The 16,976-nt window shown below is 45.6% G+C and overlaps 1 protein-coding gene across 2 annotated transcripts in view; it reads left to right on the top strand.

Annotated features, from left to right (window-relative positions):
- Window positions 1–11,307: 11,307 nt before the first annotated feature.
- Window positions 11,308–16,976, top strand: part of MFAP3L (microfibril associated protein 3 like) — a 42,572-nt gene continuing 36,903 nt past the window's right edge. Inside the window, exon 1 of one of the 2 annotated variants that reach the window (XM_070068293.1) lies at window positions 11,308–11,564. In XM_070068293.1, coding sequence (XP_069924394.1) covers window positions 11,345–11,564 — 220 coding nt within the window. In that variant the 5' untranslated portion in view covers window positions 11,308–11,344. The remainder of the gene's footprint in view (window positions 11,565–16,976) is intronic. The other variant, XM_008249776.4, reaches the window with a different exon arrangement.

The raw sequence follows: 16,976 nt of genomic DNA, 5'->3' as shown, positions 1-16,976 counted from the left end.
CCTGGATTTTGCAGACATTTGGGCAGTGAACCAGCAGATATTTCTCTCTCTCTGCCTTTTAAATAATTAAATATAAATAAATAAATTTTAAAAGAGAACTACCATATGGATAATACACTCAAACAGGTTTGTTAAATTTTATGGTCAATGTAAGTGATTTTCTAGGTTAATCTTTAATACATTATAACTTTAGAAGCTCATCCTGCATGAAAAGCCATCTCCTCAAATATCAGTTGCTTTTAATAAAAAAAAAAGTCAGTTTTATTTTAGGCAACTATTCAAAATGAAGTCATTGCTTTTTATGTCATATACCTCCTTTCCCAAAGTATACCAGTTTATTTGAAAACTATATAAATCACCACTGAGTTTCTATTGTCATCGTAGACATTCAGCCAGTACCTCTGTGTAATATCCAGGATATTACCTGGATGCAGAAGCCACAAGAACATGAGGCATGTACATTAAATGTAGTTTACATAATGAACCAGTTTTAATATTGTGCAGATACAAATAAAATCATTTAATTTGCTGCTTATCAAAACTCTTGGTACTTATTAAAAATGTAAAATTCATTTTTAAGGTTGCTGGCATTTTTTCTTGCTGTAATTATGTCACTGAAAATGCATTCATCATGCTTAGTGTTTTTATTAATCTTCCATCATAAATAAATCATGGGATGAGCATCACTCTCCAATTTGTTTTATGGCTAAAAAAGTAAGACATCCTAGCTCTTTTGTAAATGAACTGTCACTATAAATTATGCTAGGAACCTAAATGATTACACAAATCTGGAATATGTATTTTATAATAAATTAAAATGTATACATTATACTTGATTTTCCCACTTATTCACAGTATTAGTTTCATTGATCCAAAATTTTGTATCTAATCCATTCTAAAAGTTCATCAGTTATAGAGTTCACTTCTTGTGATAACATTAAGAGCAAATCACACAGATGCTCATATAACATTACCCAACTTACCACTTCATAGACATGGTGGTGATCTATAGTCAGCTTAATGTTTAGCTTAACTTTAGCTTAGTGTTTAGTTTAACTCTCAGCTTATCTGAGCATTAATGCAACAAATGAAAATATTCTCTCCCTAAAACTGTCAGTATGCATTTATTTATCCTAAAGATACTGATTCTGTTAAAAAGCTGCACTCCATGGATGAGAATTTGAACTGAAGACATACCCACACCACTTCTTAATTTTCTAGGTTCTGTCATTCTGTGGTTCCTGCCCTAAGCTACTCTTACTGAACTTACTGCCCCAACTGCAACTCCAGAAAAAGCTCCAGCTCTGGGAAGCTGGTGGGATTTGGAAAGACTCTGAGGAAATCCCCGGCCCCCCAGGCCCTTAAACAGGATAAGGTAAGGTATAACAGTACCTCAGCACTGCAAACCGGAAGGCCATCAGCCATGCTTGGTGCAGCAGTACAGTCAGAGGACAGTGGGGAGTCCTTTCAGCCCCAACACAGGCTTCAACCTCTAATGCCACCATGAGGGGCTGGGAGGTTGTAGTTAAGATCAATGGCAAATGACCACCACATTCGTCCATCACCACAACCCCAGTGACATGGGACAGGGGCCAGGAAGCAGCTGAAGCCTGAAGCAGGACAGGATCCCTCCGACAAAAGGTCCCCATCACCCTGTGTTTTCATCTTGCTGTCCCTGGCTCCAGGCACTGCCCGTGTAAAAGTATGTGTAGACCATCACCTTCTCCTACGAGAGGCGAAACCCTGACAGAGCCGGGGCAGAGCCACTCTTGGGAAGCCAGGGAAGTTGAACAGAAGAACTTCAAAGAGCAGATAGTAACACGATGGCCTCATCAAAGCTGGCAATGCTGCTTAACATGATTTCTTATTAGTTCCCTGTGTTCTGTAAGCAGATCTTATAAATATGAAAAGGTGTATTCACTGTGAGTCAAAAAGGCAGAAGTCCATGAATCAGGTATTGTGGTGGAATGAGAAGGCCATGCCAAGATGGCCACTGGCAAGCGAGTGTCAGTTACTCAGGAATGGCTTCAAAACCCACCTGACAACGGAGCCTGCCTGGCAACAGGCTGTGATTGGTTAGGGCATAAATTGCCCCTTGACCGGATTGGCTGCCTTGGCTATTTAAGCTGCTGTACCAACTGAAATAAACGAGTCTGCGGGCTGCTCGCCTCTGGCCTGCTTTCACCTGACTCCCGGGGTCTGTGTGGTGACTCTGGCCTCTTGCTCCCACCACGCTCCTCCTCTCAGAATGAAACAACTGCAACAAGGTATCTCCCATGTTTCTGATGTACCTGTCATATTCCATCATGCTTTTAATAACTTGTTTGACACAAGTATTATTTAAAGGAAATCTATGCCTGAGCCAGAATCTTCTAAGAAATAATCAACTACTTAATAACGTTGTCTTGGAGCCTGCATTGTGGTACAGCTGGTGAAGCTTCTGCTTGTGACACCAGCACCCCCTACTGGAGTGCTGGTTCAAGTCCTGGTTGCTCTGCATCCATCCAGCTCCCTGCTATGGCCTGGGAAAACAGCGGAAGAAGGCCCAAGTACTTGGGCCCCTACCACCCACAAGGGAGACGTGGATGGAGTTCTGGGCTCCTAGATTCAGCCTGGCTCAGCCCTGTCTGTTGTACCCATTTGAGGAGTCAAACAGTGGATGGAAGATCTCTTTCTCTCTGTGTCTCTCCCTCTCTTGTTCACTCTACCTTTCAAATAAATAAAGAATAAATCTTTAAAAAATAAAAAGACTTGGCCTTTGAAAACTGTACTGAAAGGCCAAGAAGGAATGCTATCAGAGGGCGATAGCTTGGCTTGGATCTGACAAGTGTCTAAAATCCTTCCAGCTCCTCATTTCCCCATCAGCGTTCTCCTGAGTCATCACACAACATTATGAAAGGAAAGCGAACTCTCAAGAAAAATAAATAGCTTGAGTATGAGTGAAAACAAGAGACAGAAAATTGGGTTAAGACCTTTAGAACTCAAAGCAGCCAAGTGCCAAAAGGAGTACAAACTCAAAATAAAAACAACTCCAAGCTGTGAAAAGAATGGAAGCCAGAGTGAAGGGGTGTGGCTTTCCTATAAGTGACTACTTTGGGATCCTTTTATAAGATTAACACCTTCCAAGCTGTCCCTGGTGACCTCAGAATGTGGGTCCAGCGCTGGGAGGATTAGAGGTTGGTAAATAGCTAAGAGATAACGGGCAGTTTTGCTCCAAGTGAACTCATTACCCACTGTGTCTCTTATGGGCAATAAGCAATAGTGGACTTTTAACATAATTAAATCTAATATTCATGCAACAGTCAAAGATTCTGAAGAAGGCTAGGTATTCCCCTTTTAAGCTGAATCCATTTTCAGTAATTAGAACTGAAGGCAAAAGCATACACATGGCACTATTAATCACTGAAATCAATCACGTCGAAGAGATCTGCAGGGTCCTTTTATACTCTGCTCTGTTCTCTCCCTGTCATTGCCAGCCAATGTCATTACATTTATTAGTAATTCTTAGCTGCACTTCTTATCCCATACACTCCTTTCTGTGAGCAGGAAGTCATAATTTCTATTCAGTTTAAGAAAACTCCCCATTTCATTCTTTATTTTTTTATTTTTTATTTTTTTTTCTTTTATTTATTTATTTATTTTTTGACAGGCAGAGTGGACAGTGAGAGAGAGAGACAGAGAGAAAGGTCTTCCTTTGCCATTGGTTCACCCTCCAATGGCCGCCGCAGCCAGCGCACCGCACTGATCCAAAGGCAGGAGCCAGGTGCTTATCCTGGTCTCCCATGGGGTGCAGGGCCCAAGAACTTGGGCCATCCTCCACTGCACTCCCTGGCCACAGCAGAGAGCTGGCCTGGAAGAGGGGCAACCGGGACAGAATCCGGCGCCCCAACTGGGACTAGAACCCGGTGTGCCGGCGCCGCAAGGCGGAGGATTAGCCTAGTGAGCTGCGGCGCTGGCCCCCATTTCGTTCTTACATACAATCACAACAATCCTCAATTTTAGGGACAGTTAAGTTAAACATGTCTTTAAAATTCCTATTAAAGCAGTAAAGAAGGCTTATTGAAAATAATAGCAGAGGGGCCGGCGCTGTGGCACAGCGGATTAATGCCCTGGCCTGAAGTGCCGGCATCCTATATGGGCGCCGATTCAAGACCCAGTTGCTCCTCTTCCGATCCAGCTCTCTGCTGTGGCCTGGGAAAGCAGTAGAAGATGGCCCAAGTCCTTGGGTCTCTGCAACCATGTGGCAGACCTGGAAGAAGCTCCTAGCTTCTGGCTTCGGATTGGTGCAGCTCCGGCCGTTGCAGCCAACTGGGGAGTGAACCATTGGATGGAAGACCTGTCTCTGCCTCTCCTCTCTCTGTGTAACTCTGACTTTCAAATAGATAAATAAATCTTTAAAAAAAGAGAAAATAATAGCAGAAATGCTAAGCTAGTCAAATAACCTATGGACCATGATACTGAAAAAATAACCACTATTTTTCAGTTAGGTTGTTCATCCCAAGTTGTTCATATACTTGGCCAGACATTCATCTGAACATATTAGTATATTAGTCTTTTTGCTGCCTGACCCAAATCCAGGAGAATTATATTGGTAATAGATCTGAAATATCTCAACAAAAAGAAAAGCAGGATCAATAGCATATGGACGTGAGACCAAAGTCTTAATGGCATTCCTGACCAACCAAGGGGACTGACAGTATCTGTATTTTAAAATGTCCACCTGCAAGACATTCTAACAAGTGGCTCTAACACCAGTTACACTCTATAAGTCAACAAGGCATCTGTTCTGTGCCAGAAATCATGCTGGATTGGACTGAAAAGACTCCTAAAGAGAAGCTGCAGAGCTGAGATAAGTATATGCCTGAAAATCAAATGCAGTCCAAATAAGGAGGACTATTTCCTCAGGTGGGTAATTGCAGTTAAAACACAACCTCCACACAATTCCTCAATAAAGGAAAACTAGTCATAAGCAGACTCATACTTGATAGAGATCAAAATGAACAAAGCAATCACTCCTGGAATTGAGTACAAACTGTATTTACCTGGGGGCGGGGGAGAGCAAGCATCTCAAGGGTGGGCGTTTGGCACAGCAGTTAAGACATGCTTGAGACACCCACACCCCATGTCAGAGTGTCTGGTTTGAGTCCTGGCTCCATTCCCAATTTTCACTTCACTGCCAATGCACACCCTAGGAGGCGGCAGGTGATAGCTCCAATAGTAGAATCCCTGCCCTCTATATGGGAGCCCCAGATTGAGTTCCAGAATCCTGGCTTCGGCCTGGCCCATCCCTGCAGGTGAGCATTTGGGAAGTGAATTCAATGACAGAAGACCTCTGCCTGTCCATCTCTGTCTCTGCCTTTCAGATGGAAAAAAGAAAAAAAAGAAAAGAAAGGAAGAAAGAAAATCACACTTGGACTGTGCCTTTGTGGGAAAGAAAAAAGTTTCAATTGGTCAGGAAACTTCATTTCTGTGTAGGGTTGGATTTCAAAATTATGACATCATCCAAAGTAAATTTTAGTGCCAACCTTGCTTTCCTTTTGTAACTACTCACTTGTAGATGTCCTGGGGCTTTAGCTCCTCTCTGGTAGGGCCTGTCAGGGTGGGGCCTGGGCTTTGCACAGCTGGCTTCCTGCTTTATGGAAACCTCACAGAGCAGAGGAGAAAGTCCTCAGAAAAGAAGCCATATGCCCATTTAAAGCAAGGCTTTTTGGCCTAGAAGTGTCCTCCAAATCCTTCCACAGGAAAGCCAATGTTCTCTACCTACCAACTGCCTGGCCAATGTGTTATTCTCCCCATTTTTGCCTCTGTGAGGACCCTGGTATCCCAAAAGACTTTTGTGATCCCCCCCTTCCATTCATCTCTGTCTTTTCTCTCCCTGCCTGTGCCACATTTCAAGGTTTCGCCTCAGCCCTTGCCCTGGTAGGAGCTTGTGTCCACACCCAGACTTTTGGTTCCACATTTACCCAAAAGATAAAAAACAGAATTTGCTTTCCTTCCTCCTTAATTCTAGTAAAGTACTATTCAAAATAGACAGGGCCATGAAAACCACTCACACACAAAATCAGAAATCAACTTGCTGAGTTTACTATGAATTTCTCATCAAGCAGAAGCAAAGGCTCAGTTATTCCAGCTGAGGTCACAATGAAGTCGCCAAAACCTTCTGTGGGCCTTGAGAATCCTAATTCTGAGCAAAGTGGTCTCTGGGGCCAAAGGATTCACCTGCGGGCCACACTCCCGGAGAAAACACAGATGTTGACTTCTTCAGATGTTTGTCAGCCAGTGATGTCTGCTTGCCTGCTCATTTGATGATTTGGATCCCCTAACTCCAACCTCATACAGTAGGAATGGGGAAGCTTGGCCTCACTCCTTCCTAGTGAAAGTGTATATATATAAGACTTGAATCTTCCAGAATCCAAGGACAAATCACCTGCCGTCAAGTTCTTTACAAAGAGTCCCCTCTGGAGCTCAACCACCTCCCTAGTCAGCATGTCCAGAGCTATTTTATGCCTCTCTCACGTACAGCTTCCCTCTAACCTCCCCATGCAAACACTCACTCACTGCTCAGGAAATCCCCATCGCTGCACACAGGAGGCAGAATTCTGGTTCATCCTTTCTCTGACCAATATTTTATGTCTGTAAATCTGAGTCACTGTCTAGAATGAAGCTCTGGAGGGTGAAGTCTCATTAGTGTCATGACCATTAGTGTCCCTGGCTGGCAAACTGTGCAGGAGGGAGGATTCTGGTGTGGTCTTGGAGAGTGGTCCAGGAAGGGTGTGGATCTTTTGCCCCACGGGAGTTGCAGGCGTGCCGTTTGATCCTTTAATTGTCTGCTCTTTCCAGCTGGAGAGCTGCTCAGACAGACCACACACGACCAGACCATGCATATCTCCAAAGGACCAACATCCACGCTCTAATTTCAGAAAGAGGAAGGGAACATTTTCCTAATGCTGACTCAGCCTTCTTATTCTCCTGGGCCAGCGAGTCACAAGATATAGAGAGAAATATTTGCTTCCTTTTATTTTTCCACCAACTGTCTTCTTTAGTGTGTTCTTTCAAACTTATAAGGAGAAGGAAATGGTATTTCAACTCAAATACAACTTTTAGTCCTCTTCCTGGAAGGGTATGAGATAAAAACTTCCAGTGCCCCACTCATTGTATGCCCAGGGAGGCAGATTTAGGACAGAGGTGCAGGAGAGTGGCATCTGTCCTCCACTGGTTGGTACCCAAGCAAAACCCCTATGTAGCTCAACAAATGGAAAAACAGGCGGCTACTTCATTAGCTTAGTCTTCTACATTTTCCAACCTCTCAAATATAAGGTAGGACTGTTCAGCAAGTATGAACATATATAATGCTGTTTTTTAATGGACTGATAATAGCCCTCCCATTCACACGTATCTTTCTGCCAAAGAAATCCAATACAAGTGGCCAGCATTGTGGCACACTTGCTCTCTCTCTCTCTCTCTCTCTCTCTGTCTTTCCCTCTCTCTTTCTGTAACTCTGCCTTTTAAATAAATGAATAAAATTAAAAAAAAATATAGGGGCTCCATGAAGTTTTAGACCAGCAGTGATTATTTTCCATTTAATCTATAAGATTTGGAACTGTTTCTCAAATGTACTACACAGAAGCATCTGGGAAGCTTGCTAAAAAGCACTGCCTTTGGACCAGTCTATCCAGCAAGTCTGGAATGCGTTCATCACCAACCTGGGGAGGATGAAGGTGGTCTGTCCTCTATACTTAGTTCTAGGTGTTTTCAGCAGATAATATGAGCTGTTAGAGCTGCGAAAATTAGTTAATTCCTAAAGAGTTCATGTGCCCTCTGGGATGCCAGAGAAAAAATAAACAAAAATCTATTCTGAGGAGTAAACACGTACTTAGAAGCTACACCAAGGAACAAAGTGCGGTGATAGAGAACAATGGAATTTGTGGCTTAATAAGCAGCAGAGTGCTGTGCTTCATGCAGTTACAGACCAATAAAACAAGCACAGCAGAGTGGTTCACAAAACCTCCCAGTTTTTAAAGTTGAAGAAAGTTCACTGGGTTTAAGGCAGTCAAACCTGCAATCTCAATCGTATTACTTAAAGGTGCATACCCACTCCACAGGTTGTATGTGATATGACTTTGTTCAGGTATTTTTTCTTTGTAATCTATTTACAACTCTCAAAAAGAGTTTTTTAAAAATCATAACCTTTAAATATTACATGGATGCATATGTTTGTCTTTCATTTATTAAGCAGAATTCTATTGAGGACTGAAAACAAAGGCCATTGAGACATTGTCCTTGCTCTCAAGATTCCTACAGTGTACTGGAGGCGATGAGGGAAAATGAATCAACGTTAGGTGTCCAAGTGGAGACGCAGCTGAAGCATTCATGAGGAAGTCACCTTGGGAGCTCAGAGGACATTCAGCCCGAACTCAGTCCTGAAGACGTAAGTTTCCCAGGTGAACAAAAGGACAGGAGAGACAGAACAACTAACAGGTATGTGGAAGTCATATGATCTAATTCAGATTGGCTAAGACATGGGATACTAGAGGACACTGGCTAGAGACTTCTAACCTCAAGAGAAAAGCAGGGACCCGTTCATACTCAAAACTGGGATCTTATCCTGAGGGTACTATGATTCATTTGTGGATTTTTAGCAGACAATTATAATATAATTTGCTTAAAAAGAAAAGTATGGAGTGGGTGTTTAGCCAAATGGTTAAGATGACAGAGTTCCATATCCGAGTGCCTGGATGCAATTCCCAGCTCGGGCTCCTGACTCAAGCTTCCTGCTAATTCAGACCTTGTGAGGCAACAGCGATGGCTCAGGTAATTGTTTTTTTGCCACCCTTGTGGCAGACCTGGATTGCATTTCCAGCTCCCAGCTTCAGCCCTGCCTAGCAGGGTGGACTGTGCCAGGTGACCAGCTGGCTAACAAGGGAGAGGTAGATGAACACATCTAGGATAATACAGATTTATGATGTGCATGGCTGAAAAACTGGGAGTGCCAGCAATCAAACTAGGAAATACAAGCAGAACAGCTGCAGTTCACAGGTCCTGTTGGGGACACAGGGATCCAAGTTTCCTGAGGCTCACACCTGAGCATGCCTGAAATACACAAGCATAGGAATGAACCACTGGCATGGCCACAGGGACAACCGTCCTCAACAGCCCCTGGACAACGGCAATCATCAAAGATGAGGGCAGGAAGATAAAGGTCACAAAACCACCCCCCAACCCCAACCTCCGTCAGTTGGGAGGTACAACAGAGGAGGACCTGGAGGAGCAGGATGAGAAGGAACAGAAAGGAAGGGTCACATCATGAAAGCCTGGGGGAGCAGAAAGTTCACACAAGTGGGAATGGCGTATAGACTGTCAGACACCTTGCCCATCCTTACTCAGGCTAGACTACTTGTGGTGTGCATCTCTACCAAGTTCAAGAGCAGGGCGTGGGCTGTACCAACAATAATGGGATCTCAAAGCTCAGGAGGCACATGAGGGCGGTATCAGCACAGGTTAGGACTTGAGTGGGCAGCACCGAAGTGAACGTGTTCTTCCTGGAGTGACCTTCCACTAAGAAGATGTCTCCAACCAGGCGGAAGCTGATCTGGGGCTGGGTGAGGCTGAGACAAAACAAAGGTCAGCTCCCGCTGAGGTCATTTTCCATTGTCACACCACACTCCACCGGGCAGCTGATCCACCTGTCCGTCTTCTCCCTCCTCAGACAGAACACTGACAACCAACCCCGTTCCCCTCCTTGGTCTCAAAGAAAAGTTTTCACTGGGTTCTGGAAGTTACTAATTTCAAGTCTGCAAAACCTTTCCCTTGTAATCTTTTTCCAAGTGTCGGTCTTTCTTCTGTGCATGGGGATTAAGGGCAAGTTCCCACACCCACCTCAAGTATTTGTTAAGATAACAGGAGAGCATTTTGCAGCTTTTCTGAGATTTTAGAAGACAAGGGTGAAGGGAGGAGATAGGCAATGCAGAAATGCCTGAGAACACCGCTGCGGAATTATTTGAAAGTGGGGACACGGGTTAAATATTCATCAACAAGTGAAAATTCAGCTCTGTGGTGCAATTGTAAATTATGGTTATTAAGCACTTAGATGTCGGTTTATTGGAAGAAAGTTCATTGATATAAGACGTAATAGTGAAATAAATAAAATTGTTACTGGAGACACTATAAAAGTAATACCAACACAGGATCATTTCAATCTTGCAGGGGAAAAAGCAGGCTTCGGTTGCTTCCCAAGCCGGACACGGCGCTCCGGCACCGCACGAGGCCCTCGGCGCGGGTGTCCCGTCCGCGTACCCAGGCCGTCGCGCCCGTCTGGAGCCCCCCATCCGCCGCGTCCCGAGCGCCGGTGTCGTGAGGAGCTACAGCAGCCGCAGCCGCAGCCGCAGCCACCTGGGACGACCACATGCGCCGTCCCGAGCATGCTCAGTCGGGTCCTGACCCACTTCTGCCCGTCGCAGGTCGGCGAGCGTGGTGAAGGCGCTGCCAGAATCCGAGAAAAGCCTAGAGACGGCGAGCCGCTGACAGCCTCCTCTCCCAGACATTGATTCCTGACCCGGCGGCGAACAGCCCGGGTCGGCTGCAGGCGCCACCGGGAGCGTCAGTTCGGAAAGTCCACCTCTCCGGGTTTTCTTAGCCGCCGGAGCAGAAGAGGGCGGAGCCGAGTAGCAGGCGCGGGGAGGCGTGGCCGAAGGGGGCGGGCACAGAAGAGGGGGCGGGGCCTGGCCCGGACCCGGGCGAGCGGCGGTCTCTGTGAAGTCTGGAAAAAAAGTCTACGCTGCAGGATCATGCGGGGAAACTATTGCGGGTGTTAAAAAATAAACTAATTTAGGACAGTCTTTTATTATTATTATTATTAAGATCCATTTCTCATTAGAGAAAACGTAGAAACTATAAATTAAAAAAATACAGAAAATTAATTTAAAAGTAACCCCGAACCCCACTACCCCGCAGCAGCAGCGAGCGCCCCGCCGGCCTCCCGCGCCGCGCTGCGCTCTGACACGTTCAGCTGCACGGCAGCCGGCCTCACGCCGTCGCGTGGGCTGCGTGGCTCCCGCTCCCGGCCCGGCATGCGGCCCCCGCCAGGCGCCTCCTCAGCACTCGTGCCACGCGACACCGGAGAGTTGCGGTGCGAGCCCCGCGGCGTCGGAAAGAGATCTACTAAGCCTCGGCTGGCCGAGCCGACCCCGGGCCCGCGGGCCGCCGCCGCCGACCTCCTGCGAGGGAAGCTCCCACCGCTCCCGCACGCTCGCCCGCGCCCCGCCCCCGCCCGCGGCCGCCGCCAAAACCCGGCGGCGACGCCCGCTCGGCTCCGCGCCTCCGCACCGCCCGGCGGGCCGCACTGGGCATGCTCGGCGCCGGCCGGCTCCGGCTCCGGGAGGTGGGAGGCTCCGCACTCGCGGCCGCCCGCCGTGCAGCCCGCATCGCTGCCAGGCGCCGGAGGAGGCGGCTCGCCCGCAGCAGGCGCTGTCAGGCGTCGGGCGCAGAGCCGGGGGCGCGGCGGCAGCGGTGCGGCTGGCCATGGCGAGGGGTGCGCGGCGACCCCCTGAGTGGCGCAGCGGTGTCAGGTTAGCCGGGGCGTCCCTCGAAACGGCGCGGCGGGGCTCGGCGGGAGGGAGCCGTACCCGATCGGCGGCCGGGGCCGCGGAACTTTCGGGTGCCTGGGCTGGCGGAGCCCGCAGCGAAGGCTGCGCGCGGGAAGACAGCAGCAGCTGGCTGCGGAGGGTCGCAGGATGCTTGGGAGATCCGTCCCGGGCGGGGGCTGGCGGGCAGGGGACAGCCGCGTCCCGGGGTCGCGCCCTCACCTTCCGAGGGCGAAAGCTCCGGTGTCCCCTGCGCTCCTTCGGGGAGCCTCCCGCGTCTCCGGAGGAGAAAAGGACGCCAAGCAGTGGCGGGGGTGGGGGGTGGGGGCCTTCGCCCATCCGGGGTCGCTTGGAGCCCCGTGCCTCAGTTTACCCCGCATAGGCACGAGGCTGCCCTGGCCGCGGCGCCTAAGGTCTTGAGTGCGGGCTCCCCATCGGGAACCGGAGGGCGCCGCGTCCTCCTGCCGCAGGAGTGCTGGGAGCTCCGAGTGCCACGAGCCGCCGCCTCTCGGCCGGAGCTCTCGGAGTTTGTCGCATTTGACACCACAGCAAGTTGACAGCGAATTGTTTGTTGGCTTAAAGTGGGGAAACGTGCTTCAGTGGGCTTAGGAAATAAAGTAATTGCAGAACTGATTTATTTTAAGCCTAATATTTAACACCATTACCTCTTCCAAAAAAATTACTTGACTTGCAAATTCCAAGATGCATAAAGCGAGCTAGCAAAAAAGCAAGAAGAATCTTTGCAGGTCTATTATGTGCTCATAATGTAAAAAATACTGTTATGGTTGCATTGTTATTTAAGAATACTTGTTAGCAGAAGAGTCTGGTTACTGTAGCAGTCTATTTTGCCTTATCTTGGAAACATAGCATTGCAGAAGAGCAATGTTTTTTGAGATTTTCTCACTTTTGTTTCTAAGTGAAACACATTTTTTCAGTTGCTACTATGTTGAAACATAGTAAAATTTCAGTATGAAATCCAAGATGGAAAAAGATGTCTTTTAAAACAATGTAGCTCTAGTGATATTTTACATATTACAGAAAAATGCACTTTGTGTGCCCCACTGCAGTTTTTGCAGTTTCTTCCTAGAACATTTAGTACTGCAGCTATAAGAATTACCTGCATCTAATAGGAGTACGGTAGACAATCCTTGTTCTAGCAAGAACAAGTTCTGCCTCTAACCACAGCTAGATTCTCAAGCCTGTTTCCATAAGTATTGCTTAATGGGTTCAATTGTTTTATTTGTTAAGTTTGTTGTAAAACTTCTTGTTTGCATTTTTAATAGACTTTAATAGACTTTAAGAGGGTATTGACTTTTCATTGGGTTGTGAATAGTCTTCAAAAGTAGGGGCTTGCTTATAAGCCGGAGATGGCTCCAGCTCTAATTCCAGATATTTGGGTGATTTTCCCAGATTGGCTGTGTGCTGTACTTGTACACAACTGAGATTTAATATCAGGAAAGCCTTGAGCTATTGGAACAGCAGTAGCAGCAGCAGGATTACTATTTGTGAAAGTTAGACCTTCACTTCTCATTTTAGCTACATAGTTTGGTTGGAGATATTCATTGCTTCTAAATGTATTTCTAAGGACTTTTAGCAAAATTGAGAAGTTTAAAAAACTCAGACACAGATACTGAATTGATTTAAATTTTTTGTTGACACATAATAATTGTCCATATTTATAGGCTACAACGTGATACTTTGATATATGTATATAAAGTGTAATGATCAAATCAGGTAGCTAGCTTTGTGCTTCCTTTTTCTTTAAAAATGCATCAGGTTTAAAATCTGCATGGTTTGTTTCCTAATATGCATTTTCTATGAACTTTCTAAAGACTCCCTGGTATGAATGGATTTAAAAATTTTTTTGCACCAAAACAAACTTTTAATTCTATTTTCCGTGAAATTTTTGACATACCCTCCTATGCGGGTCTCATTCTCAGATTGCATTCCCAAATGGAAACAACCTTAGCCTTGGGTTTTTTCAGACATAGAGGAAGCAGCTAGGCCTTATTTACCTTTTGTGAAGAAGAGGTTTAAGACAGATCAATGGGCCCTTTTCCTGATCTAAAAATCCCAAGCCATGAAATTCAACCAAAGGCTTATACACACTGCCCTTAACTTCAAAACTTCTACGTTCTCCTAACCTAAAACTAACAAAAACCAACAGGGGTTAGGTTGAAGAGGGAGTCTGTTATTGCTCATGAAGGAAAAGTAACAAAGTAGAATTTGTATTTAAGTTACAAAACAGGTGATAATTGTTTATCTTTTGTACTAAACTATTGGGTTCTTGCAGCTCAGCTGCTAGGGACATAATTTTTAGTTTTGTTTCCATCTTAGGTACTTTGATATGATGTTGTCATATCAGCTATTCATGGCAAACTATTGCCTTTAAAAGTAGATCTTCCCCCATATATATATATATATATATATAATATGTAATATATATTCAAATTCTTTGGCTTGCAATTTAAATACTTGAGTCTATTTAAATTTGACTTGCTGTGGATTCTTATTCTGTTTCTAAAGTGAGATACTGAAATACCAAATAAATATTCTAGCCAAGTTGTGTTTAACACAGCTCAAGCCAATTTCTTAGGCAAGTGGGATGGTTTTTGGCTTTTTTTTTTTTTTTTTTTTTTTTTTTTTTTTTTGGAATATCACTTCTAACTCAGCCTCTAACCCAGCACTTGGAATGTGACTAACCTCGTCCAGCTTAGCCCAGGAGGACCTGTAAAACTTGGACAGTATTTTGTATTCCATGGTCAGTCACATTAAAGTTAGGAATCGGGGCCGGTGCTAGCATTCCATAAAGGTGCCAGTTCAAGTCCTGGCTGTAAGGCTACCACAAAACACCAAACCCAGAGTAAGGGAAAGGGTTTATTGGGGGAAACCCGACAGACGGGAGGGAAGGGGAGAAGAAGGAAAAGAGGGAGAAGGAGAGTGTAAGAGAGAGAGTGAGAGACATCAAGAGACAGAGAGAGAGAGAGAGAGGCCATGAGTTCAACACTGGTGGTTGGGCCATGGGGTCTCCTGGCTTCCAGCAACGGTGGTGGGAGCTAGAGCCTATAATGGTGTTCAGGCTGTAAATCGTACCATAGATAAGACTGTGCCATTATTTTTTTTTAAAGATTTATTTATTTATTTATTTGAAAGAGTTACACAGAGAGAGGAGAGGCAGAGAGAGAGTAAAAGGTCTTCCATCTGATGGTTCACTCCGGAGTCAAACTGGCTGCAACGGCCAGAGCTGTGCCGATCAGAGCTTCTTCCAGGTCTCCCATGTGCGTGCAGGGGCCCAAGGACTTGAGCCATCCTCCACTGCATTCACTTCCCAGGCCACAGCAGAGAGCTGGATCGGAAGTGGAGCAGCTGGGTCTCAAACAGGCGCCTATATGGGATACCGGCGCTTCAGGCCAACGTGCCGGCCCCAGGGCTGTGCCGTTTTACTAACACTGGCTGCTCTACTTCTGATCAAGCTCCCTGCAAAAGGCCTGGGAAAGCAGTGGAAAGTGGCCCAGGTACTGGGATCCCTGGAAGAAGCTCCTGGCTCGGATCAGCTCAGCTTCTGCTGTTGTGGCCATTTGGGGAGTGAATCAGTGGGTGAAAGATTGATCTCTCTCTCTCTCTGTCTCTCCCCCTCCTTCTCTCTAATTCTGCCTTTCTAATAAATAAATTAATTAATTAATCTAAAAAAAGTTATGGATAGCTTTAAGGTACCACTGGTTTAAATTGACTATACCTTCCTGGAATGGTTAAAAGATTAAAGGGTTTGGTTCATTTGGTTTATATGTTATCCTCCAAACAGAAGCCCTGTAAATTTATTGGTCTTGACTCTGCCTCCACTTGAAATCTTTACTCATTAAAATATCACATTAATTTTTCCTTCCTACAGACTTTTATAGTTAGGCCTTGAGGCTGCAGAAATGAATAAGACGTGGTGACTCACCATCTAATTGGAGAGAGATGCTTGAGGATGAATAAATTGCAGTATGAGATAAGTGCTCCAGGAGAGGAATGCACATGGGACTGGGGAGACCGAGAGGGATGAGTTCCTTGGACTGGAGATGAGGAGGGCCTCAAGGAGGTGGTGACATTTCCATAGGACCTTACTGAGTGCCTTAGGAATTGCTAAGAGTCTTCTAAGCAGGGGAGTAGACACTTCAGGCAGAAAGACCACCATTATGGTAGGCAGAATAATGGCACCCCCAAATATCGAGCTTTGGATTTTGCAGATATATAGTTAAGTTGGGGATTTTGAGATAGGGATACTATTCTAGATTATCCAGGTGAGCCCAGTATAATCACAAGAGGTAAGCAATAGAGCGATGCCATATGAGAAAGACTTGACTTGGCTTTGAAGATAGAAGGGGACCATGAAACACAGAATGCAGGCAGCCTCGAGAAGCAGGCAAAGGCATGGAAACAGATTCTCCCCCAGAGTCTCCAGGAGGGACAGAGCCCTGTCAACTTTTTTATCTTAGCCCATTAAGACCCATGTTAAACTTGCAAGCCACAAGACTTCAAGATAATATATTTGTTTTAAGTCACCATATTGGCAGTGATCTGTTCCTAGAGCCATGGAAAACTAGCAGAACCATATACAAAGAGAGGGTTGGTATGTTGGGAAAATGGGCAGGGACAGGAGGAAGGGATGAAGTGCTCCTTTTGTTGTGATGCGCCAATGTGATGCAAGGAAGTTTGGATTTTATCCCATTATAGATAAATAATGGGAACCCAGCTAAGGTTTTCTAAATAGCAACATGAAATGAACAGACTGCTGCCAGCTTGCTTCTCCTACAAAAGCAATGCGTAGAGCTAAACCCCAGTTTCACAGGGCAGTGTAGTAAAAGGTGTCTAACTAGAGGTGGCCAGTGGCCCATAGGGATCTGGAACCAGTGTGTTATAAGTCAGATCTATGAGTTGATTCAAAATGACTGTGTGTGTGTGTGTGTGTGTAAGCTAATACTTTATGAAGAGTTCTATTCACAATTCTTAATAGAAGAAAGGCCTAGGAAGTAAAGCAGAAGGGGCAAGTCCTATTTCAGTTACTTTGCTTCTTCTCATTGTACTCAACAGTGGTCTGCTGTTCTGCTGTCTACAAACTATGCACATATGAGCAGGCAGCCATGAAAGCTCAAGTTTAACAAAATTAATTTGAGAATGACCAGATTTTGCATGGGTTAACCCTGACCAGTCAGTAATAGCAGCTTGTAATGCCCCGCGCCTGTCCTGGCTCAGCTGGAAAATTGCCACAATCAATTAGCAGTGTTTGCCATGGGCTCCATATTTGGCAGGGGATGGGTGACAGCTCTAATACTGGATGACCTAGCTTCTCTGTTTAAATATAAGTAATCCAGTCATTCTTTCCAAACATTCAGCCAGTCTCTTTTATGTACAAGG

This window comes from Oryctolagus cuniculus, chromosome 2 (assembly GCF_964237555.1).
Source record: "Oryctolagus cuniculus chromosome 2, mOryCun1.1, whole genome shotgun sequence".
Taxonomy (NCBI): domain Eukaryota; kingdom Metazoa; phylum Chordata; class Mammalia; order Lagomorpha; family Leporidae; genus Oryctolagus; species Oryctolagus cuniculus.
Note: the sequence above shows the minus strand (reverse complement) of the source record. Positions and strands in the feature narration are given on the sequence as shown.